The sequence below is a fragment of the Malaya genurostris genome, chromosome 2, assembly GCF_030247185.1.
Source record: "Malaya genurostris strain Urasoe2022 chromosome 2, Malgen_1.1, whole genome shotgun sequence".
NCBI classification, from domain to species: Eukaryota; Metazoa; Arthropoda; class Insecta; order Diptera; family Culicidae; genus Malaya; species Malaya genurostris.
In genome coordinates, this window is record NC_080571.1 from 55819977 (window position 1) to 55846500 (window position 26524).

The 26524-nt window shown below is 39.1% G+C and overlaps 3 protein-coding genes and 1 long non-coding RNA gene across 5 annotated transcripts in view; 2 read left to right on the top strand and 2 right to left on the bottom strand.

The window, feature by feature from the left end:
* The window catches only part of LOC131432449 (actin-histidine N-methyltransferase), a 359207-nt gene that overhangs the window by 117070 nt on the left and 215613 nt on the right, over window positions 1-26524 (top strand). The gene's annotated exons all lie outside the window — the stretch shown is intronic.
* The window catches only part of LOC131432448 (uncharacterized), a 215411-nt gene that overhangs the window by 99140 nt on the left and 89747 nt on the right, over window positions 1-26524 (bottom strand). The window lies entirely within an intron of this gene.
* Window positions 4483-5205, top strand: LOC131432454 (uncharacterized). Its single transcript, XM_058598744.1, has one exon. It carries the CDS (start codon window positions 4621-4623, stop codon window positions 5158-5160), a length of 540 nt encoding a protein of 179 aa, XP_058454727.1. The 5' UTR covers window positions 4483-4620; the 3' UTR covers window positions 5161-5205.
* On the bottom strand, window positions 11170-11657 carry LOC131432455 (uncharacterized). Its single transcript, XR_009229863.1, has 2 exons — window positions 11578-11657; window positions 11170-11525 (listed from the first exon to the last, which is right to left on the bottom strand). It is a non-coding gene; the product is annotated as an uncharacterized LOC131432455 (long non-coding RNA).

Genomic DNA, 26524 nt, shown 5'->3' on the forward strand with positions numbered 1-26524 from the left:
CAAATGAAAGGTCTCATACGGAATTCCTGAATTTCATCCGGATCCGACTTCCGGTTCCGGAATTATAGGGTAAAGTGTGTTCAATATTGTACACCGTCACTTAAACCGGCGAAACAAAACACGTAAAAAAATTTCTAAACTGGTCTCAAAACCACACAAATCGAAAGTCATTATCAGTAGGCAACTAAACAAACCGATTCTGGCTATCCTGGTTCCCGGTATCCGGTTCCGGAAGTACCGGAAATAGTGGTCATATATACCAAAATAGATCTCACTCACTTTTCTCAGCGATGGTTTGACCGATTTCCACAAACTTAGATTCAAATGAAAGGTCTCGTGGTCCCATACGGAATTCCTGAATTTCATCCGGATCCGACTGCCGGTTCCGGAATTATAGGGTAAAGTGTGTTCAATATTGTACACCGTCACTTAAACCGGCGAAACAAAACACGTAAAAAATTTTCTAAACTGGTCTCAAAACCACACAAATCGAAAGTCATTATCAGTAGGCAACTAAACAAACCGATTCTGGCTATCCTGGTTCCCGGTATCCGGTTCCGGAAGTACCGGAAATAGTGGTCATATATACCAAAATAGATCTCACTCACTTTTCTCAGCGATGGTTTGACCGATTTCCACAAACTTAGATTCAAATGAAAGGTCTCGTGGTCCCATACGGAATTCCTGAATTTCATCCGGATCCGACTGCCGGTTCCGGAATTTTAGGGTAAAGTGTGTTCAATATTGTACACCGTCACTTAAACCGGCGAAACAAAACACGTAAAAAAATTTCTAAACTGGTCTCAAAACCACACAAATCGAAAGTCATTATCAGTAGGCAACTAAACAAACCGATTTCGGCTATCCTGGTTCCCGGTATCCGGTTCCGGAAGTACCGGAAATAGTGGTCATATATACCAAAATAGATCTCACTCACTTTTCTCAGCGATGGTTTGACCGATTTCCACAAACTTAGATTCAAATGAAAGGTCTCGTGGTCCCATACGGAATTCCTGAATTTTATGCGGATCCGATTTCCGGTTCCGGAATTATAGGGTAAAGTGTGTTCAATATTGTACACCGTCACTTGAAATATTTTCGGATACAACAAACATTTAAATCGTAATTTAGAGTGCGTACTAGAAGAGTTTGTGTGTCATGTTAGTTGGTGGTCGGTTCTTTGGTTTGTGGAAATGTGGATGACTCACGCAATCAAAGCATTGTTCTATTCTGTATGTTATACTAGTTAATGCACAAACAATCTCTTGGTTTGTTTCAAAAATCGAAGAGATAAATATATAGGAATACCACAATATTATATGTACATGAGAAAGGCATCATAACACCACTAGATGGATTAAAACAGGTTTTTAGGCTTAGATTCGGCACGGTAATAGCTATCCAACAAGCATTAGAATATTAAAATCCATTCATTTTTAACGGAGATATCGATATTTTTGTGTGGGCGTCTTTTCTCCTTATTCCGCAAAGATAAGAATAATGAAATTTACAAGACGTGTAAATCAATAGTTCAATTCATAGAGCGCTGGCCTTACAAGCCAGTTGTCGTATGTTCGAGCAGCGACCTGAAAGGATTTTCAGTGTCAGTAGGATCGTAGTACCTGCCATGCAATGATCCTGTACGCTGCGAAGTCTGTTGAATCAGAAAGGCCAAATTCCACAAAAGGAATGTAATGCCAAGACTTTGCTTATCGGGTTTGTAAATTTTGATAGTCGATGACCAAACAAACTTATTTCAGTTTTATCGGTATTCGGTTTTCCGATCTTGGAAGGAACCCAACAATTGAATTTGGAACGCACTACGATGTCTCAAAGATGGCTACACTGATTTACAAAAATTTCGAATCAAATGAAATTGTTCGCAATCCATTGGGTGAATTTAACTGACTTCGGCTACACCGTTTTTCGAATTACGGTTCCTATATCGGAAGTTGAGGAGCTCAATCGTTATTTTCAAAGAATACCAATTCGAATTTTATAAACAAAAATTTCAATTATAAGGCTTACAAAATTGGAGAATTTGATCTAATTCTAACTTCCGATTAGAAGTGAGTTTTTTTTTAAATTTTAACCGTTATGGTAGATGACGATAACCAAAAAAAAAACTTCAAAGTTAAGCTCAAAGTTATTCAAATTTATTCGTTTGTTCGCAGTTTATCTGTCACAATTGATCTTGAAAACTAAATATGGTTTTAAATTTAGATACCTTTATGCAGGGGCGGCAAGTTCCAAAAAATATCGAGGGGGCAAAAAAATATTATCATATATCATTTTATTCAGCACAAAATATTTCTCCATAAAGCGAATGGAAATAAGTTGATGGTATATAAATAGGAATGACAAATGATAAAAAAATTTATTATTAAATAGACGGAATAAAAATAACACAATAAACTCAAATATTATGATAGTGTAAATGTTTCGTGTCTCATCATGCGGCACTTTCCAGATTGTAGTTAATCAGATTAAAAATTGTATTAAATTAGTTAAAAAATATTTACGGGATAGCAGAAAAAAAGTGTGATATCATTAGTTATCTTCACCAAATTTTCAAATATTCCAGTTGCCAAACTATTGGGGGGGCTCCAATAAATTTATTGAGGGGACAAAAAGTGCCCCCATAGTTGCCGCGCCTGCCTTTTCGTAATACCAATAAAACAAGCCAAAGATTGTAAGAATGCGTCAACTACTCTCTGTGATATTGATATTTTTGTGTTGTCGATTTTTTCCAATAATTGGGATTCTGAACGAAGCACGATGAAATCACGCTTTGAACTAAAATCAAAAACCCAACTCTCGATACAATCGATTCTGAGTGATTGAAAAATACGCTTCAGGAAAGTATTTTGGTTCTATTTGGCAACATGATTGTACGACTGTGACGTGTTAAACCTTATATTAGAAATTCTGCTCTTCAAATTCAAAGTGATAGTCCATACATTTTTATAACTAAACCGATGTAACTGTTCTCAATGAGAACCACTGAAACAAAACGAAACGTATCACATTTTTCCAAATCGAGTCCTACACTAAAATAACCGGTTTTAGAAATTTTAAGGCGACTTGAAAAAAACACCATTTTTAATGAAATTTTGACATTTGCGTTGCATATTTGTATGAGAAGAGTGATTGTAATCTAAAAATCTAAAAATTCTTAGTCCACTTAGTGGAATTTTCATAGATCTTGAAAAATCATCATGAAATTTCCGAAATCGAAAAAAAAATTTTGATGCCAAAAGTCATAAAATTGCATGAAACGTCGAGATTTAGTGTCATCTCGAAAAAAATTTTTTTTGATAAAATCGACTTTCTGGGACTTAAATATCAATTCGATTTTTTCAAAAAAAAAAAAATATTTTTAAGACACTAAATCTCGACGTTTCATGCAGTTCTAAGACGTTTGGCATCAACAAACATTTTTCGATTTCGGAAATTTCATGTCTCCCCCCTATGGTGATTTTTCAGGATCGCATTAACCGTCGGGCAGCACCCCTTATCCATATCCGATTCAGCTCAAATTTTGTATGGGGACTTTTTTCGAACTGCTCAAACTTTTGAGCACCACCGCCTTACGCAATTAGAGGGGATCCCAAAATATTCGCTCACTTATATATATATTATAGCGATAAAAACAACGTGTTTTGTCGGTTACGTCACTCATACCATCATATCTCCGGAACCAGAAGTCGTAGTGACTTAATCTTCGAACTTGATCAATAGCCCAATAGTAGCTTTCAAGCCTAAGCTTGTTGAAATTGGTTAAGCCATATCTGAGAAAATTGCACGTTAAAAAACTTCGTTAAAAGGTGCACATAAACACACACACAGACATTTTCCGATCTCGTCGAGCTGAGTCGATTGGTATATAACACTATGGGTCTCCGAGGCTCCGTTCGATAGTTTATTTTTCCAACAATTCTAATACCTTTCTATAGAGAAAGGCAGAAATGGCTTTCAAACAAGAATATATTTTTAACCAAGCTAATTTTTTCTCGAGTTGTTTCGAGTTGATTGAGAGTTAATCTAAACTGAAAGTCATGATCATCCAAAGAAATTCAATTTATGAGGAGATTTCATAAAATACCTCATTGCTAGTCATTTGAAGGTTTTGGTAATGTTGTTCCGTGAGGTGACATTAGCAGTCCAGCATAATCAGTCAATGCACTGATGAGCCGAAGGCGAAATGTAAAAGATATTACTTTATCGCTAGTAAAGTTATAATGAATAAAACTTTTTCTGCAAAGTTACCATCTTGCAATTATTTTATCCAATTCGAAAGTTGATATTTTTATTCGAAAATTTGACTAATTTTGTAGATAGAATTCTGTCATTATTTTTATTTCAGAATCTTATTAAGCAGTCAAGATGAGAGCTTACGATATTTTGACGGGAAAGGAAAACGGTTTTGAATTATGACCAACTTTTGCACTGAATTCTGCTCACTGCACTGACTATTGAAACTAAATAATTTGGCTACGGAATCGAAAGCTCAGAAGATAGAGCTTATTTGACGACACTTCGAGATAAGATAAGGACGAGATAGAAAATACACTATAAATACGCTCAAAATGGAACATAACTCACAGTCGTATTTGGATCATGGCAGGAATCACAGTATCGGAATTGCACCGTTGTCTCCAGGCTTGTGGATTCGGTGCACTGGGCGAAAGTCTGGCTTCGACAATCACTAGAAAGATCAACGGATCAATCGGCAGTCGCAATGAGGCGGCCATGTTCATTGCTCAGCTAATCCACGAGAGCGGCGGCTTTCGGTATCGGGAAGAGATTAGTCGCGGTGCAGGACAACCTTACCGCCCGTACTATGGTCGAGGATACATACAGTTGACCTGGAAGGATAACTACCGTGCAGCATCCAACGATTTGTACGGCGATGAGCGTTTAGTGAACAACCCGGATCTGGTATCCGAAAGTTCGGCAACGAGCATGGATGTATCTGTCTGGTTCTGGACAAGAATAGTTCGTCCCAGAGCGGCACCGTTTAATAATTTTTACCGCACAACCGACGCTATCAATGGAGCATTGGAACCTCCTGGTAGTGAGCTTGCAAGACGACGCTACAATTTTTATTGCAAGGTAGCAAAGGTGCTAGATGCTTATCCTTTGGCTCGCGAATGCTAGACAATGAAGTGTTTTATGTATGTCAAAAATTTGGCTAAAGCTCTGACAATGAAATAAATATGTGGTGAAAAACTACGAAATGTTTGCACTATTAAAATAGCATGAAATTTTCAATGAGCATAAAAGAAAAATGTCCATATGTCCAAAGAGCTATGAAACGATTAATTGTGGCATCTCATGAACCATGATTATGATTCACGACATGTATTTCGTTCAATAAGTTTTTTCGTTTCCCAGGCAACACTGAAGTAGTTATTTTTTGTTAGTAAAATGTTATCACGAAGCCTACTTTGTAAGTCTCCGTTTCTGTCTTCATCAGTGGAATTCGTATGTCAACAGACTTATCAAACTGGTAAAGACTGATGAAGACTGTAGAAAGTAATCAAAATACGTATCTGTATTGTTACGTATTATGATTAGTGAAAGTGTAGTGACAGTAAATTGTAGAATGAGATGGTTACTAATCGAGAGATATTTGTGACTTTGAACCACCAAAATCAAGTGATAATATGCAAATCGATTTTTCAATTAAGACCCGAAGGGCCAAGTATCATATACCTTACTACTCAGTTCGTCAAGATCGCAGAATGTCTATGTGTGTGTGTGTCCAATTTGACTTCCGATTCCTGAATTATTGGGTGATATGTGGTTTGCTCGCTACTGGAAATGATGATTTTCACAAACTTTTATTTATTTCCTGAATTGGAAAGTGTTGTTCTCGATAAAAATAGACAGGTTTCGTTCCCAAGAATTAAAAATTAAACAGAATTTTGTTTCTTAAAAATTACTTTTCATAATTTTATTCGAAATTTACACTTTAAATCCATATTTGTTTGTTAATTTGATTTGTGCGAAGATATTACCGCTTGAAATAATTTGTAGGCATTTTTCAAAATTCAGGTTTTATGTTTCGGATGAAAAATAGTCTCTGAGGAAACGAAAAGAGCTACTTTCGAAACTGGAATCTGGGAACCGGTAATAGCGAGTTCGAGGTTCGAGAAAAGCGACTGGGATCCATTTTGGAGTCCATGGCCACAATCTGTCTACTGGCAATGACTACCGATTAGAAATATTTGAGGCAAGTTTAAAAAATATTCTACTCTTTATTTCCGGTGCTTCCGAAATCAGAAACCGGAAACCAGCATAGCCGGAATCGAGTTGTATAGTCTATTGAGAATGGCTACCGATTGGAATAGTTTCGAGGCAAGTTCAGAATTTTTTTGCGTGTTTTGTTTCGCCGCTTCAAGTGACGGTATCCAATTTTTAAAACATTTCATCATATAATTCCGGAACCGGAAGTCGGATCCGGATGAAATTTGGAATTGAATCTTATTGTCCCATATAAAATTTGGAAGTTTTATATGGGACAATAAGACCTTACATTTGAATCTCTGAGAAAAGTGAGGAAGTAATTTGCGATAAGAATTTTTTCACTAATCACCCTGTAACTCCAGAACCGGAAGTCGGAGCAAAATAAAATTTAGGTACTTTGTATAGGATAATTATACCTTTCATTTGAATCTAAGTTTGTGAGAATCGGTTAAGCCATCTCTGAGAAAAGTAAGTGCACTTATTTTAATTTTTTGCACATATCACCCTGTAATTCCGGAAGCGGAAGTCGGATTCGAATAAGATTCACGAACTTTGTCTGAAGTGAATGAAAAAAATGTAACATACATTCATACACACACACACACACATACGACAATTTGCGTACTCGACGAACTGAGTCGAATACACATCGGTTGTTCTTGATACCAAACGGACGTCTTATCCTTTTGCGCTATTCGAGAGTCAAACCGTTGAAGCTATCCTCAAGTATTTCTCCCTACTCGATATTAATTGTGCCGCGCCGCGTGTGCAATTTTCGTGATGAGGCGAGAAAACACTTTCAAGATCGACTATTCGGCCTTTCCCGTTAAACCGTCGTTCGAAAAAGTGCATGCTTTTTACCGTACAGTGCTTGGCTTGAAGAAAGAAGATGTGAAGAGACTGCAGTGCCACCGAGTTGGAGCGTGTGCCTTCGTGAAGGTCAGTGACCTAGAGATAGCACAAAAAGTTGTCGATGATCACGACGGAAAACATTAAGTGGAGCTAGAGGGGAAAAAGTACAAACTCCGAGGCTTCGACTTCGGAGGAGTCCCACTCGGAATCTGGTCTGCCCGAATGATCGTTAAACGAAACATTGATTCGTGGGTTACGATCGACGGAGAGCAAGCATTCGTTGTATACAAGGGACAGCTGCAATCCTGCCGACACTGCAAGGAGCAGTCACACACAGGAATATCCTGTGTACAAAACAAACAATTGCTCGTTCAAAAGAGCTACGCAAACGTGGCAAGCCAAAATGCACCACGACCGCAGCCGAAAAAGGCAGCTGCTACAAAATCAGTCAATAAGCGACTGACCGTAGCGAGAGACTCAGCACCACCCCCACTAAAGGCCGAAACGTTTCCCGAACTGGCTAGACCAACTGACATAACAGGGCACAGCAGCAGCCAACCTGCAACGATTGATTCCTCATGCATGCCTCCGCAAGAAGCGACGACACAACAAGCACTGTCGCAAAACGACGAATTACCCAACACCAGCGCGAACGCAGTCGAACTGTTCAGGAAACCCAGAAGCAGCGATGTCAACCCTACGGATTTATCCGTAGATCTACGGATTCCTGCCTTTTCTACGGATCTACGGATGAACCTCTTGAAATCTACGGATTTTGCATTATTTCTCCATATATCTACGGGAAATAATTCAATAATTTGTTTTTTGAAAATGGCCAATGATTCTTCTGTCGAGTTTCACTTCGAACAAAGATTCTGGATGGCTTGGCGCTAGTGAAATGTTCGTCTTGTTGATTTCAATACTTTAGAAATAACTCTTCAAAGCGCATGTTCATTTGTCAACACTTACTGGCCACTGGGAAAACACTTGAAATATTGTAACATCACCTTCATAATTATTGTTGGCCTATCAAGTTATATAAGTAATCTTACATCTAATCGCCACCGATCACTCATTTTTGGAAGCTTGTCTTTATGGCTCAGAGTCACAAGCTGTTAATTTTTTTTACTTGAAACCAAATCTACGGATTTCATCTTAGGGAAAAGTGGCATCCCTGTCCAGCAGCAAGACACGTAATCAAATCGGCAATGGTAACGAAACCGACGATTTGTCTACATCCACAAGCAGCCGAAAACTGAGAGGCCGACCGGCTGGCAAAAAGCCACGTCGGGAAAACGAGGACGATGTTGAGATGGAGCGAAAGTAACAAAACAAATCGGTACTAACATGTGAAAAGGGCATATCAGCAAAATGTAAACAAATCGGTTTTTATTTGTTTCAGAACGATATGCATGTTCTCATATAGTACATCAGTCATATATATAGATAAGTTGTACTAACATCACAAAATCGTGAAATTTCTAAAGGGCATAAAGAAAATAAATTTAAATAGGCAACGAACTTGCGTTCGGCCATTATTGAACAGTAGGCGTAACGTCAAAAGCGCAGGCTATGTTGATAGGCCCTTTTTCTGAAAAATCAACAGTTTTATATTTTTCCTAACGTTCTCAGTTATATTTGAATTTAAAAGTGAAAAATTGATCGGGATATTTTATAATTTGACTGTGAGCATGGATTTCGCCATTGATCTGTTATTAGGTTCGTAATAAGCGTTACATTAATTTTGATCTCTTTGGTGTTCTAAGTTTAAATTTTCAGATGCAGCTCAGCACCTCGAAGAACGAGAAGAAATTGTTAGTGAGTGCGGTTCAAAAAGTGCAAGTGATAACACAGTGTTTCACAATTTAATACCGACGCCAACAGTAATTCGTTACGAAGAAGTTCCGTGGATTGAACACGAAAACGTAAACTGTTCAAATTTAACGAGTACCTTCAATTTATCTTTCAACAACATACGTGCTTCTACTCCAAAAGTATTTGACAATCCGTCCACTGTTCCATTAAATCTATCGAATTCAATGGTTGTAAATGAACCGTTGGATTTATCATTCAATCACGGTGATTCAAACTTGGAATCATGCGCTGCTCTTGATTTGGTAATACACGATTCTGCCAAATTCAACACAGATACAACTATTTCAACAAATAACGGGCCTATAAACCTTGTACTAAAAGAAAAGCTTATCAACTCCAAAGAACTACAGCAGAAATTAACGCAGGACAACCAAGGCAAAATAGTGCTGCACAGAGGTAATATGATGAATGAGTATTCAATAAAAATGCAAGTAACATAATAGTGATGAAATGATCATTATGGAACAGATTTTGAATTGCTACCCCTTGAGAATGAGGAACAAGACAAACAAGAGGTAGATACAGGAGACGCTACTCTCATGAATGACTTTTCCATTTATGAGTATTTTGAACCGTATCATAACCACGCATTAATTGGAGATCAAGATGAGGATGGCGATTCTGATGATGAAATTCCTCACGGTAAAAAACTATGCAATCATTTCAATAAAAATAAAAATTTTAATGGGAAATTATTAATTTAGTAATGTCTCGGAGAAAGCGAAAGATAGAAATCCTAGATAATGCTACAGTTGTACCGAGACCTTCGAAAGACCATTCTGGTAATTTTTCCTATAAAATCTAATATTTTACAATAATATTTCTGATGATTCACTATAGACACCTGTGTTCCTATAGTCGAAGACGATATAGTTTTTGAAGAACTGGGAAAAAGTGAAGAATTGAAACGTCGCACGAGATGCTGTGAATTTGCGGAAAGAAAAGCATTAAAGGAAAAGGGGCTATCGTACACTCGAATTAATGGAGAACACGTCCCAGCACGAGAAACTCGAGCTCCTTGTAGCTGTCCACGTCAGTGTGGTTTGAAGTATGATGAAAATTTACGAAAAAAGTTACTAACGAATCTTCTGAAGCTAACATCTTCTGCACAAAACCAGTTTCTTAGTAACCACATCGAAATATCGTCTGTGGCGTATCATCGCGTAAATGTAAAAATAGAATAACGAAAGCCATTAGTAAATATTTCTCTTTTAGGTAATTAACTCAAGGAGAGGCTATTCGCACAAGTATTACCTACCTGGATACGGTGGACGAGTCCACGTGTGTAAAAAAATGTTCTTGGCGACGTTTGATATTAAAGAGAAAAAAGTACGAGTTCTAGCTACGAAAAAGATTGAAGGAGATGGAGTTTCCGGTGATGATAAACGATTAAATAATTGCAATAAGAAGCGAAGATACTCTCCAGTATATAGAACCCCACATTATGTCTTTTCCGGCATACACGTCGCATTACAGCAGAGAAAAATCCTCTAAGCTGTACTTGTCGAGCGATCTCAATGTTGCGAAAATGTATGATATGTTCAAAGCGAAATGCGTCACTGATCAAATAGAGCCCGTCCACTACAATACGTACAGATTGATTTTCAAACGAATCAAAAATATTGGAGATTCAAAACTGGCAAAAAACTCACCAAGAACGCGCAATGCTCGTTTACAAGTTCAAAAAATCAGATGTGGCAGCAGCTAAAACTGATAATTCTATTCTAACAATTTCATTCGACTTGCAAAAATGTTTACCTACACCATTCTTACTGTGTGGACAAGCTTTTTATTCTCGCCAACTCTATACTCTTAACCTCACTATATTTAGCACACATCGTGGGAAAAATAAAGCTACATGTTACCTTTGGAACGAATCTATTGCCAGAAGAGGCTCACAAGAAATCGGATCGTGCTTGATATATGATATTCAAAACCAAATCAAACACGAATTGCAAAATGGGGTAAACCACCCTACTACAGAAATAAATTTATATTCCGATAGATGTAGTGGTCAGAATCACAACTTTGTCGTATGTATGGCATTCACGTTTTTGGTTGAGCAATTCTACCGCTCAGATAAAGAAATAATCATTCGTCATAAATTCATGGTATCTGGCCACTCCCATATGGAAGTCGATTCTGTCCATGCAGCAATAGAAAGAGCTAAAAAAAGAAATACGATGAATATAGAAACGCCAAGAGATTGGGCCGTATTTATTTCACAAATTAAGCGAAAAGTTCCCTTCGAAGTTGTCGAACTCGAGCAGTCGCAATTCCTGGGACTAAAATCCCTTTACCAACGTTATCATCGGCCAAAACAAAACATGAACGGCAAACCATTGAAATTCAAAGACATCTTCCTGTTTGAGTATCGTAGTACTTCTCCAGGACATGTGTACTACAAAACGAACGTGCAAGTCGATGACTATGACGTTTTTGTAATGGGTGATACGAACATTTTTCGGAATAAAAGTCTTTCTTTGCCGGTACTCAATCCTATTGCGAATGAACCAATACCTCTGTCACATGAAAAGCTGGTTGACCTGAAAAATCTTATGCCATATATACAAAACAAACAATACTATGCAACATTACTTAAAAATTTAGTTGCTCCAAAGCGTGGAAGACAGAAGAAGAACCAGGAGCTGGATCATTTCGATGCGGATTTAGATCCTGATGATCTCGAATAGTGATTGCATACTGTTCCATCCGGTGCTCTTTACAATGTATCAACAACAACAGCATGTCTCTTTTGTTCTTAGTATCAACTGTTAATATCAATAAATGCACTTTTTTCAATTGTGAACTGTAATTATTATGGAGAGAAATTACCTTCAATAATGTGTAATCATGTTGACAAAACTTTTTACTTTGCTTCGCTCTTATCTAAATTTTTCCAATCAATTTAATCATTATATTCATACCTAGGGCATAACGCAAACATATTTATCAATAAAGTCATTTGTTTAGGGCACATCGGAAACTGTCATTCAAAAAAGGACTTTGGTAAAGGTCTTATCGTGTAAATCAAACTCAAACGGGCGTATCGCGAAATCTTTATAATTTCATGGTGAAACATAGGAATATGTACGTTTCGCATATATTGATATGTGCCTAGTGAAATTTAACAGCAGTTTAGTCGATTTGTTCGTGAAATTAAATCATCTATATTAAATAGCATTTAAATGAATGCCTGTGAAATTCAACTTCAAATTTCTCGAAACGTGACATTTTGACTTATGCCCTTTTCACATGTTGGTACCGAAATGGCTCTCACATCATACAACGTCGCTTCAATTAACATCGGCACGATCACGAACCCCACGAAAATAAATGCGCTTCGTACTTTCATCAGCAGCCACTGGCTCGATATCGTGTGCTTGCAAGAAGTAGAGAACGAGCAACTCTCCTTGCCGGGTTTCGTCGTTTTCTGCAATGTTGATCACATGAGAAGAGGCACCGCTATCGCTCTGAGAGAACACATCCAGGTCTCTCACGTCGAGCGAAGTCTAGACGGGCGACTCATCGCATTGAGAGTCCAAGACACGACAATCTGCAATGTCTACGCTCCTTCCGGTTCTGCGCAACGTACCGCGCGGGAGGAATTTTACAACGGATCGGTGCCTTATTACGTCCGGCACCGCACACAGCACGTTCTTCTAGCGGGCGACTTTAATTGCGTGCTTCGAACGTGCGACTCGAGCAGTCCAAATCCCAGTCCCGCACTGAAAACAGCTGTGCAGCAGTTACAACTACAAGATGTTTGGGAAAAATTATGCCCGCGGGATGCAGGTTTCACATACGTGAACAGAAATGCCCGGTCTCGCCTCGATCGTATGTATGTCAGCAAAGAACTTCGCGACAACTTGCGAACAGCACAAACGCATGTTTGCTCATTTACTGACCATAAAGCTCTAACAATTAGACTTTGCCTTCCTTCGCTAGGACGCGAGCACGGTCGTGGTTTTTGGTCACTGCGACCCCATCTACTAACCGATGAAAATGTCACGGAGTTTCAAAATAAGTGGCAGTACTGGACCCGACAGCGCAGAAATTATCATTCATGGATGGAATGGTGGCTGACATACGCTAAGCCCAAGATAAAATCATTCTTCAAATGAGCTACGGCTAGCGTACGACGGGCACTATCAACATACCGAAATGTTACCCACTATAAACCGTTTGAAATGCGAAATGTTGACTCTTCAACGGAACTTCTCTCGCACGTTTATGAGGATAAATGAAACGCAAGTAGCAGGGGAACCAAGATCAATATTCCATTTAGGTGAGAGACGAAGGAAAAAAAACCGCCATCACTCAGCTACAGACAGAGCGGGAAGGACTTATCGAGGATCCACTTGCCATCGAGGAGCAGATAACAAATTATTTCTCTTGTCTCTACTCCGAAGATGCAACCGATGAAAACGAAATCGTCTTTATCTCAGAGAGCCTTCGCCAAGCGATGACTTCAAAAAGGTGGTATCATACTGCTGCAAAAGTGATTTACCGCTTGTAATCGGCAGTGACATAAATGCTCACCATAACATTTGGGGCAGCACAGATATAAATTCGAGAGGCTCTGATATGATGGAATTTGTGAGCAGTACAAACCTGCACATAGTCAATGCAAGAAACCGTCCAACTTTTGCGAGAGCTGGAAGAGAGGAGGTTTTGGACGTAACTTTCTGCTCTCATAGAATTGCGCATGAGTTGGTGAATTGGCTCGTCTCCGATGAGCTCGAACCTTCGTTGTCTGATCATAAGTACATCTTCTTTGATTATTCAAACGTTAAATTTGATATTATCACATATCGTAATCCCAAATCTACAAACTGGGACCTCTATGAAGAGGGCTTGGCGACTAGATTTTACGGGTACCAACCAACAATTGAAACCCCAATTGATTTGGAAAATGTTGTCGACGAGACAAATTCACTCATAGTTGCAGCATATGAAGAAGAGGCTTGTCCACCTCGGATTGTGCGAGCTACTAGAGGAACTCCTTGGTGGAATGCTGAACTTGCTAGACTAAGGAAACTATGCAGAAGAGCTTGGAACCACCGACGCAGAGATGGGTCGGAGGCATTCGTGTCGGCTCGAAGGGCTTACAAAAATGCTCTTCGATCGTCTGAGCGAAGTGGTTGGAAAAGCCTCTGCACAAATGTCTCTAGTCTCAACGAGGCTAGCAGATTAAATAAGTTACTTTCGAAGTCTAAGGACTTTAATGTCAGTTTCTTAAGAACTTCAGATGGTGAACACTTGTCTGAAGAAGGTGATGTACTTCACTATCTTTTGAACACCCACTTTCCAGGATGTATGGATCCATCACCGACAGCTCTTCCCGAGACTTTTTCAGGTAGTTACGATTCTTGGGCCCTTGCTCGAAGCGTTGTGACGATTGAATCGGTCAAATGGGCAGTTGAGAGTTTTGCTCCGTACAAGTCTCCTGGTAAGGATGAAGTTTTCCCAGTGTTACTGCAGAAAGGGTATGAACATTTCAAACATGTTTTGAAGAAAATACTTACTTTTAGTCTTGCGACAGGATATATTCCAAGAGCCTGGCAGGAAATAATTGTCAAATTTATTCCCAAAGGCGGTCGCGACACTTATGAGGAAGCGAAGAGTTTCAGGCCTATCAGTCTAAGCTCATTTCTTCTTAAAACAGTGGAACGCATAGTCGATCACTATATCAGAAATGTTAGTTTGGGCCTGCATCCGCTACATGGAATGCAACATGCTTACCAGCGTGGAAAGTCCACTACAACCCTGTTACATGATGTTGTGTACAACATTGAAAAAGCTTTCTCACAAAAGCAATCTTGCTTGGGAGTTTTCCTAGATATTGAAGGTGCCTTTGATAACGTGTCTTTCAATTCAATTCTGGAAGCAGCCCGTGGTCATGGCATACCTTCAAGTATCACAAATTGGATACACGCAATGCTTAGCAATCGACTTCTTTGTTCATCGCTTCGGCAAGCAGAGATTAGAGAGCTGAGTGTCCGTGGGTGTCCTCAAGGTGGTGTACTATCCCCACTTTTATGGAACCTAGTCGCTGATGGTTTGTTAAGGAAACTTAATAACCTAGGATTTCCGACTTATGGTTTTGCCGACGATTATCATATATTGATGACCGGTATAAGCATTAACACTCTCTTTGATTTAATGCAGCAAGCCCTGCGATCTGTTGAACAATGGTGTTGTCAGGTTGGATTATCTGTAAATCCGGGCAAAACATCAATGGTGCTTTTCACTCATCGTAGGATAATCACAGGAGCTCGTCCGTTGCAGTTCTTTGGTTCAGAGGTGACTGTGGTCGAACAAGTTAAATACGTCGGGGTTATTCTTGACTCAAAACTGAATTGGTCTGCTCACATTGACTTCAGAATTAAAAGAGCTTGCATGGCTTTCGGCCAATGCAGACGAGCTTTTGGAAAATCATGGGGACTCAAACCTAGATATATTCATTGGATCTACACAACTATTGTTAGACCAATTTTAGCATTTGGTTGTCTTGTATGGTGGCAGAAAGGAGAAGTCGCGACAGTTCAGTCAAAGCTAAATCATCTCCAAAGGATGGTCCTAATGGCGATGACAGGAGCATTCACGACAACTCCTACTGCTGCTCTAGAGGCGCTACTGTGTATTAAACCACTACATGTGTTCCTAAAACAAGAAGCATTATCTTGTGCATACCGTCTTAGGGTTACAAGGCTTTGGAACAGTAACCCATTAGATTATGCTACCAGCCACACTCGCTTGTGGTCTCAAATGGTTACGTGGGATGAGTATTTACTCGCTCCTAGTGACCTAACGCTCACATGCAGTTTTCCTTTCAAAACATTCAATGTGAGCTATCCTCTTCGTGAGGAATGGTTGTCTGGTTGTCTGGAACGACAACTTGATGAACACATAGTTTGTTATACGGACGGTTCTCTGTTGAATGGTCGTGCTGGTGCTGGTATCTACTGTCGTGAAATGAGGCTGGAGCAGTCTCTTTCACTTGGTAGATACTGTACTGTGTTCCAAGCAGAAATTGTTTTTGTTCCGACAGTCAGGCAGCCTTAAAAGCACTCAGTTCGAATGACTCACGGTCGAATCTAGTGCTCGCATGTCGAACTCAAATTGAAGACCTCAGCATTTCAAATGCTGTTTACTTCTTATGGGTACCCGGCCATTCTGGTATTACTGGAAATGAATGGGCTGATGAGTTGGCTAGAGCTGGTGTAACGAATGATTTCGTTGGTCCTGAACCAGCTTTACCACTTTCAACTAGTTGGATAAAGCACAAGATTCGTTCTTGGGCTGCATCCAAACATGCCAGCTACTGGCGCAGCTTGCAAACTTGCGCTCAGACAAAAGCATTTCTACCAGATTTAAATCTGAAAATGTCAAAGTGTCTACTACATTTCTCCAAGCATCATTGCAGTATTCTGGTCAGAGCTCTGACTGTACATTGCAAACTCAATTATCACATGGCTACTATTCAACGTGCTGAGTATTATTCGTGTGATTTGTGTGAATGCGATTACGGTACTTCATATCATCTGATATGTAACTGTCCCGCATTGACGCAGCTACGTATCCGGGTTTTTGGTTCTCCATACATGGTTGAGTCTGTGTATGCGGAGCTAAAATTGAAGAATATTCTCTCGTTTCTCACCCAATGTGGTAAGGAGCTATAGTCAGAAGGGTTCATCGTTCTTCCTGGAGTGAATGAATCCCTTCTGTATTCACCTTAAATAGGGTTTGGCAGATTGTTTGGCATCCTCTGGGGGGTACCGAATTTACTTCTGCTCGTACATACTGCGAGTCGTTCTGCATTCTTCCGGGAGTGCAGAATGGTGTCGCTTTTGTAAGATCTCTAAATCCTCTCGGGGGTTGGAGGTTTTATTAACAGCAGACTGTTCGGGACCTAGTAGAGGTTCAGAATTTACTTCTGCTTTTATGTGTTTTTGTGTCGTCAATTTTTCCCATCCTCCTAGTCCAACCCTTACCATTTCCTTTCAATCCTTCCCTCTTATATATCGGGAAAATGATGCTAAAAACAAATTGATGGCAAGGCACAAATCTCCAAATATCAAGGGGAACGTGCCATTTGAGCCAATTTGTTCTGATTCCTGATTCCAGCTACAGACAGAGCGGGAAGGACTTATCGAGGATCCACTTGCCATCGAGGAGCAGATAACAAATTATTTCTCTTGTCTCTACTCCGAAGATGCAACCGATGAAAACGAAATCGTCTTTATCTCAGAGAGGGTCATCCCACCGAATGTATGGACGAGATCACCACAGCAGAAATCTTAGCAGCAATACGAACTGGTGCACCCAAGAAATCTCCTGGCTGCGATGGCATCCCGAAAGAATTCTACCTGCGCGTGTTTGACATGATCCGCCGAGAGCTCAATTTGCTACTGAACGAAGCCCTCACTGGTAATCTACACGCTGCGTTCGTAGAGGGCATCATCATATTGGTTAAAAAGAGAGGAGGAGACAATACAGTCCGATCGTATCGCCCGATTTCGCTTCTAAACAGCGATTACAAGTTGTTCTCCCGCATATTGAAAACCCGACTAGAGCAAGTAATGAAGGCCCACCACGTTCTGAGTGACGGACAGAAATGTTCAAATTCAGAGCGAAACATCTTTCAAGCCACTCTTGCTCTGAAAGACCGAATAGCTGATTTGTGCCACCGTCGACATGCCGGTAAACTCATCTGCTTCGATCTGGACCACGCGTTCGATAGAGTACGACACTCATTTCTTTTCGAAACCATGCGCCCGCTTGGTATCAATGAGGATCTCACACATCTACTCTCTGTGATTGCGAGCCGATCCACATCGCGTTTGCTCATTAATGGACATCTTTCTCGCTCGTTCGAAATTCAACGTTCAGTACGCCAAGGCGATCCAATCCAATTCAATGCATTTGTTCGTGTTGCAGTTGCATCCATTGATTAAGGAGCTTGAGCGAGTCTGCGGCAATGACTTGCTGGTGGCTTACGCAGACGATATCACCGTGATCGTAACATCCAACGAGCAGATAGAAGCGATGAGAGTTTTGTTCGCTCGTTTCGAGACAGTTGCCGGTGCCAAACTCAAACATCGAAAATCAATGGCAGTTAACGTTGGAGACTGGGAGGGGCATGAAATCAGTACCTTGTGGATACAAACAACAGATGCGTTGAAAATCCTGGGTGTTGTATTCGCAAACTCGATACGACTGATGACGACAATGAATTGGGATGTGATTACAACTAAATTCGCTCAACTAATGTTTTCTGTGGAGAGGAATGATCGCCCGCCTTCCAATGATGCAATTGACCCGCTGCAGAGAGGAAGGCGGACTGAAGCTGCAGTTACCAGCGCTGAAGTGCAAATCGCTCGCAATCAACCGGCATCTCCGTGAAATCGACTCCCTTCCCTACTATAGATCCTTAATTCACCACGCAAACCCCCGACCAGTAATTCCAGCAGATCTTCCCGACCTCAAACAAATCCTCTCAAATCTATCCCAAATTCCTCAACAACTTCAACAAAACCCCTCTGCCGATAAAATTCAACTTTATTTTGTACAACAAACCGACCTGCCAAGGGTGGTACGAAACAATCCGGCAATCGACTGGCATCGCACGTGGCGTAACATAGCTTTGAAACAGCTCTCCTCGTTGCAACGATCGGAGTTATACCTGTTAGTGAACGAGAAGATCGAGCACCGCAAATTGTTATTCACTATGCACCGTACTCCAGACGAATTCTGCACACACTGTGGAAATCAAACGGAGGAGACTCTCAGTCACAAATTTAGTACCAGGCTCGTGTCGCGCCGGCTTGGACGGCCCTACAGCTGAGATTAACAGGTCTCACAAACGGATGGAGGCGTCTATCGTTTGAAGAACTTGTAAGACCTGATCTCAGAAGTTTAGGGAAAAGAAAAAGAGTGAAAATTTTGAGGATGTTCATTAAGTACATCTGCTTCGTTAACGAAAATAACAATAGGATAGATGTAGCCGAATAAATGTTTCACCTTGATATGTAATTTTAAAATGACTCAATTTAACACCTGACAATAAAACATATTTCTACAAAAAAAAATGGTATATGACACTCGGCCCTCCTGGTCTCGGTTCAAAAGTCGGTTTTCACAGTGATTGCATAACCTTTCTATATGAGACATAAACTTGAGCTTGAGCGATCACCCCTTGGTTGCCACTCCGTTACTGATCGGGATTAGCTTAAATTGTACAGGGAACTTCTAGATGATACGACCTGGGACTGGTAAATCATCCTTCAATGTACACTTTCTGGTAACCCCAGAATTCATTGATCAGTACCGGCGCCGGCCAGGCCCGAACGTAGATCGTCTAAGAAATGGGAAGGGATGTTAGTCCAACACTTGTTGTTACTAAAGGCCGTATATACTAGTGCGCACTCTACAAGTGTCACGGGAGAAGGATATTTGTTAGTATAAATTTCAATAATGGTAGTATCAGCGTGCGACCTAGTATGTTCCGGTTTCAAGATGCTCGGATGCAACACTAAACTCACTGACTTCCCGAGTGAGCGTTTCAACAATATCCGATACTGAAGTTCCAGAAAGTATTGAGTCACAGTACTTATTCGCGAAGAAAAATTTGAAATACTATCGCGTAACGAATATAAACTTCCCTATATATAACCGAGTGAATAAGATTTAGACAAAATAGTTGATTCATTGTAGTGACAGATTTTTAAATTTTTTTTTTAAATCATTTTAAATCACCAAACATATCAAATGAATGAAGAGATAATTTGGTAAAATAGAATAATCAGAAGTAAAACGTTGGAAATATCTGTGAACTAAAAGGAAAAAGAAACTCCTGCAATTGTCGCCTTTTACGACATGGAAGCAGGAACCCAGTGGATCTATTCTTGGCTCATTTTTCCGTCGGATTCCATACGGCATCTAGGCTGGTACTATCCGGAGAAAGATAATCAATCTCCTAGTGGACCCCAGCCCCTTTTTACCTTTTTTATATATATATATATATATATATATATATATATATATATATATATATATATATATATATATATATATATATATATATATATATATATATATATATATATATATATATATATATATATATATATATATATATATATATATATATATATATATATATATATATATATATATATATATATATATATATATATATATATATATATATATATATATATATATAAAATAGGTATAGAATTCGCTCAAACTTTCGACAATGATATCATCATTTTCGAGTTGAAAGTAATTCCATAATTATTTTGATTTAAACTACTTACAATAATTAATTCTGGAACAACATAACTCCCATATACCATTCGACTCAGTTCGTCGAGATCAGCAAATGCGTGTGTGACAAATAATTTCACTAAATTTTCTCGGAAATGGTTAAACCGTTTCCTACAAACTCAGATTCATATGAAAAGTAATATACTCCCAACTAAGGTTCCTGAGTTACGTCTGGATCCGACTTCTGATTACGGAACCACAGGATGATATGTGAAACGAAATTAAAATAATGCAACTCATTTTTCTCGTAGATGGCTGAACCGATCTAAGATTCAAATGAAATCTAAGAATCATCTATGATTCAAATGAGAGGTCTTAAAATCTTATAAAAACTAGTCAGATCCGATTTCTGGTTTGGGAGATACAGGGTGATTAGTAACAAAATGTCCATTTCACATAAATTAATCAGGTTTATCGGGTTTGCAGATTTAGATAGTCGATTACCAAATAAATTTATTTCAGTTTAAGCGGTATTCAGTTTTCGATTCGGAATGTACCCCCTAATTTTAATTCGCACTACAATTTCTCAAAGATCTCTACACACTCCTCAGGTGAATTTAACTGATTTCGGCTACACCGATTTTAGAATTCCGGTTCCAGTATCGAATCGTTTCGCGAAGCTCAGTCATTTTCTCAAAAAAGCCCAAATCGAACTTCAAAAACAAAAATTCAAATTAAAGGACTTATGGTCCCATACAAAAATGGTTAATTTATCCGATTCTGGAGTTACTACATGATGAGTTTTTAAAATTCATACCGATATAGAAGATGTAAATTGTTTGGCGTAATAATTTATGGCCATTCGAATCATTTTGGGCTATGCTAGTTCCTGAATACCGGCTCTGGAAATACCATAAATAATGACGAAAAACTCTAAAGTGGAACTTACTTCGACATCTCATGGAATGTTCAATCGATTGTCACACGCTTAGATTGAAATTCGATATGTTTTGCAGTTTCGGCATTACAGGGTAATGAGTGATTAAAATCTCAATTTACCGTTTAAAACGACGATAATTAAAATAATGTCATGAGAACTAAAACACCTAAGAATATCCATGCAAAACACACATGTGGATTGATAAAAAAAGGTATCATCTCACTGCTAGGTGGATTAATCACGTTTTTTATACAAATGTAGCGTTTTCTTCATACTTTTAAAAAAAAATACGGATAAAATTATTCGTCACCGTTTTCAAAGGAATTCTCGAATTTTTCCTGTAACACGACTCATTAGGCGGCGCACACCTTCTTCGTCCATCGTTTTATTCCACCAGGTCGTCATCTGATTGATGTCTTTGACAACCTTTCCCTTTGCCTTGAGTCTCCTCTTCATGATTGCCCAGTATTTCTCAATAGGGCGGAACTGGGGGCAGCTGGGTGGGTTAAGGTTTTTTCGGAACAAACTGGACCCCTTTCTCTGCATACCATTCTTGAACGATTTTGCTGTAATGACAGCTTGCCAAATCTGGCCAAAACATTACGGAATGGTCGTGGGATCGAATGAACGGCAAAATTCGTTTTTGGAGACACTCTTTTTGGTACAGTTCCGATGTCATTGTCTTATTTGTAACGAAAACTTTCGTTTTTTGCCACAGCTGCAAATGCCCTGCCAAATAATAAATTTTCTTGCAAATTTGTCGGCAAAAAAAAATTAAAATTTGGCTGGTACATCCCCCCGAGTCGTTGCCAAGTAAAATTTTTGACCTGGGATTTGCCCGAAGTCAGCCTTGACATAGGTTTCATCGTTCATCAGAAGACACCCGTCGAACTTGGTCAGCACCTGGTCATACAGTTTCCTAGCACGAATTTTGACCACACTATTCTGTTTCATGGTCCGATTTGGCTGTTTGCTAGCTCGATACGACTTGATTTCTTCCCGGAGTCGAGTTCTCCTCACGGTACTATGGGCAGCACCGAATTTTCTGGCCAAATCACGGTCCGACAGATTAGGATTCCTCTTAATCGTCTTCAAAATCTTACCACGCAGTTTCCGGTCGACAGTTCCACTCCGACGATTGGCTTGAGGCTTCCGAATCGTCGTCAATGTTTCCTTATACCGTTTGATAACGCGCCATACGGTATTTGTGGGCAATTTTAGTTGTTTAGCTAGCCAAGATGCAGACCACAATGGATTTTCCAAATAACTGTGCACAATTTTTCCCTTCTTTCGGCTTCCATGTTGATTGTTTACAAAGTACAGTCGATTTGCGGAATGTCAAAAATCATACGTGAAGCTGACAAAATTCCCGACACGTGGGCGTCAAGAACTTCCAAATCCGTCCACCAGGAGCGCCACAATATGAGCAAAAGTTTGTTCCAATTCTAAATGAAGTAAGCTTTACTATGATGAGGCAAAAGCTCGGCGCACAGTCCGTGTCCATCTTGATCACAAAAACACTCAATTTTCATAGCTATTGTTGATAACACTCTGAAAATCTTCCGAATTTTTCAGCTATTTTTATCCTGCTGTTAACTATTAAAACTGTTTCAAAGGTCTGTATGTTTTTGGTTTTGTCAAATTTTTCAAATTATCCATCGAAAATTTCCTAAAACATCCGCGCGCATGGTACTTGGACAATAGCCTTAAAAACTACTTTACGAATTATTTTCAAATTTTGCAAACACTTTTTGCATATGAAATATCCAACCTTAACGTTTCCCTTTTTGTTTTTTGTTACTTTGCTTTTTGCAACGTAAAGATTACGAAAATGAAACGTAGAAAACTTTTTGTTGGCTTGAATATTGCGAACGCATCTTGGAGTCGCCCGAAGTGTATGGAACATATATATATAACAAAAATATGACTTTTCTCCAAACTCCTTTTTGACAAGATTAATAAGTGGATGAATAGTCATATTTCTTCTACGCACTGTCATAAACGTGAAGAGAATAATATATGAATTGATCATCGATCGCGACAATATTGTCAGAATCAGGAATCAGAACTGATTGGCTCAAGTTGTACGTTCTCTTAGCTATTTGGAGATTGTACAAGAATGAAGTTTTATTTTCGTCTAGTAGTTTTCCATCATGGATCACAGGAGTGTCGGTCGCTCAGCGGTACAACCGTTACAACCAGAGATGCAAATATCAAATATCTGCTGACACGGTCTGTAAATTTGAAAAAAAAATCTGCATCTGTATGACACGCAAAACCAAAACGAGCAAAAAAAAAAAAGATCGCGGAAATTTCTAAAGTCTGTAAATTTTGACGAAAGTCTGCGAGAAATTCGATTTTCAAAAGTCTGCACAACAAAAAAATGTCTGCAGCACTATACCCGAAATCTGCTAATTTACAGACAAATCTGCAGATCTGGCATCTCTAGTTACAATTCTGTACTATGTTGCTCTTTTATTGTTGATAGAAAAGCATTTTTTATTTATTCAATGTTTACAATGTATTTGGTGACTAAGATTTAACCAGTTTACTCGAAAACAAGTTATTTTCATGGTATGGAAAGATTTCAGTAATGTATTGCAACGTAACGACAACTTATTTTTAACTGATGTCCAATATGTCGCTTGTCACTAGTCAAAACGGTGCTTTTTGGGTCGCGCAAGTGGTTAGATGGTAGTAACAATCACTGAAATTTCTTGTTGCGAATTAGTCACAAACAAGTTGCGCCACTTCTATACAGTATACTGCCAACATTTGTTCGAGCTGGCGCAAAATTCGTCTATAGACTATTGCAGCTTCTTGTAATTTTCAAAGTACATTTACCATAAGTTTTTCAAAATGTTTCTATCCTAACTAGTAGTAAATTTAAACCAATTTTTTTCTCTTTCTTTTTTTTCAGGTAAGCACATATCCGTTGTCAAGCGAATCTCCAAATGTTCATCGATGACAAACGCAGTTCGATTTGTTTCATAACAATTTAAGGCAGAAAACGTAATAGCGATGTGAATTATTTAGAATCCGTAAACTTTCAGGATTATTTAGAATCCGTAAAGTTTCTCGTTCCGTGTTCTATTGGGATATATGCATAACTAACATTGGTCTTGGCCGAAGCTTTCACCCGTACGTTCACACGTATCAAACTTGTTGCTATTAGTTTCAGACTGAAACTATCTAAAAACAATCCCCGTTCCTTTATTGGAAACGGTCAACGCCTGCTTCGGCTAACCCATAGACAAACAGTTAAGACCACTCTTGACGTAGGATTCAATTCACACCCGGCTCGGCTCAGAAAGAGCAAAAACATCCGGGAATGGAAGTTACCGTACCATTTTAACTTCCGATGGTATCCCCTATGTCGGTATTGTGCAAACACCCAAAGAACCGTACGTGGTTTTCATTGGTCGCATCTTCAGCTTTGGAAATCGCCCTTGGTTCGAATGCAGTTCATTGCAGTCCCGATTCTTTCCCGGGGTGCTCCTGGTGAATTAACCGGGAATATAAAAGTTTTTCATCCTCCCACCGACTGCAACAGGACCAAGATCAGGACTCGAAAAGAGAGATGGATCAACCGCCGGCTATGTTTTAAAGCTCGCACGGACCGGTGGTGCCTCGGTTCCTTTATCACCGAAGGCATGATATTTTATTGCCATCTCTGGTCCTATCTCTTCGCTCACTATTCCTTCGTCCTGTGGTGTCCGATTTTCCAGCCAGCCAGCGGAACCAGTTGTGGTGGAATAGTATGGGAGTATCAAACGGGTGCACCCGATTCCGACTTGCCACGACTCGAGGAACTAGGTTAAGTCATTGTAAGAGAGGGGGGGGGGGGGGGGGAGCGAATGGAATTTTGTTGGTTAGCTTTTTGCAGTCTGGAAAAAGCAATGCAGACAAATAGCAGATTGGCTAAGCTAAGCCACCACGGTTGACTGTCGGTTCCGGTAAAGTATCAGATAACTCTGAAGACAACAATAATAAATAAATTTTCAGTGGTTTTACCATGTTCACTGTTGTGCACAGTCACAGGAGAGAAAATATATTTATTGTTCGAAATCGAGATAATGCGGTTTGGTGCAGTTTTGTGCTTCCAGTTTCTACGTAAACTGTTGGGAAGATTTTGCGTTTAAGGGTAAGGGACGCTTGTATCGACAGTTGCTGTCGTAGTTTATCGTGAAATAAAATACCGGACGGTTGTTATGTATTTGAATATGCAAAGGAAACAAATAAAAATTTAGTGTCATTAGTTTTTCAGTTCATCGACGGATAAGAATATAAGCTGTGTTCCTAAAATCAACTAGCCTTGTACATTAATCTGATCCAAATACTTCTATAATTAATAGTTATTTTGGGGGTTTAGGTGCCTCATGGGAGGCCAATTTCATATTTTAATAATTTGCTCTCAGCTAATGTTGAAACTCGAGGAGGCTTTAGTGCTCCAAAAAAAAACTGCTAATGAACTGATAAGTCGAAAGGCGAAATGTGAAAACATAAAATGAATAATACTAAAAACCCCTAAATGTTCAAGTCCTATAAATAGTTCTACAGTTCTTGTTACACTGAGGTCTCTTTTTACGCGATTTTGTATGCGTTTTTTTACGCAGATTTTTGAAGCAAAGCGATGTTTTACGCGGATTTTCGAAGTTACACGGATTTTTATGCGAATTTTCAAAGATATCCGGTTTTCCTGTTTTGTCTTAGAAACTTTCGATTTAAAAAAATTGTTTTTAGATTACATCAGATTTCGATATTTAATGCATTTCTAAGACATTTGTGATTACACCAGATCTGGACGTTCATACATTTTTCTAAGAAAAACAAATTTTTTTTTCGCGCTGTTGTTTTACGGGTATCTCCGAGGTTACGTGGATTTCCGCGTGATATTACGCAATTTTTTTTGCGCGGTACGTATCCCTCGCGTAAAAACAGACCTCAGTGTACTTTAATAATTTTTCCGATTTGAACTTTGAATACACCGACAACCGACTAATGAGTTCCGTTTCGCTATACACCCAAACCTCCGTTTACGTAATTTTTTTTTACGTTACCCCTTTTTACGTAACTCTTTTTACGAACCAAATCCCAAATAACGTAATCTTTTTTTACGAACCAAATCCCAAACAACGTAAACTTTTTTTATGAACCTACTTCGTAAAAAAAAGTTTTTGCATTCAATGAAAATGATTTCCGGTTCATTTATATTCCATGGAAATTACTACAATATGGGTATTTTCGGAACGATTTTGATGAGTAGATGTAGGAAAACGATGTTTGAGGTGATTTTGAATTCCAAGATGGCACAGCCATCTGCTCCAGTTC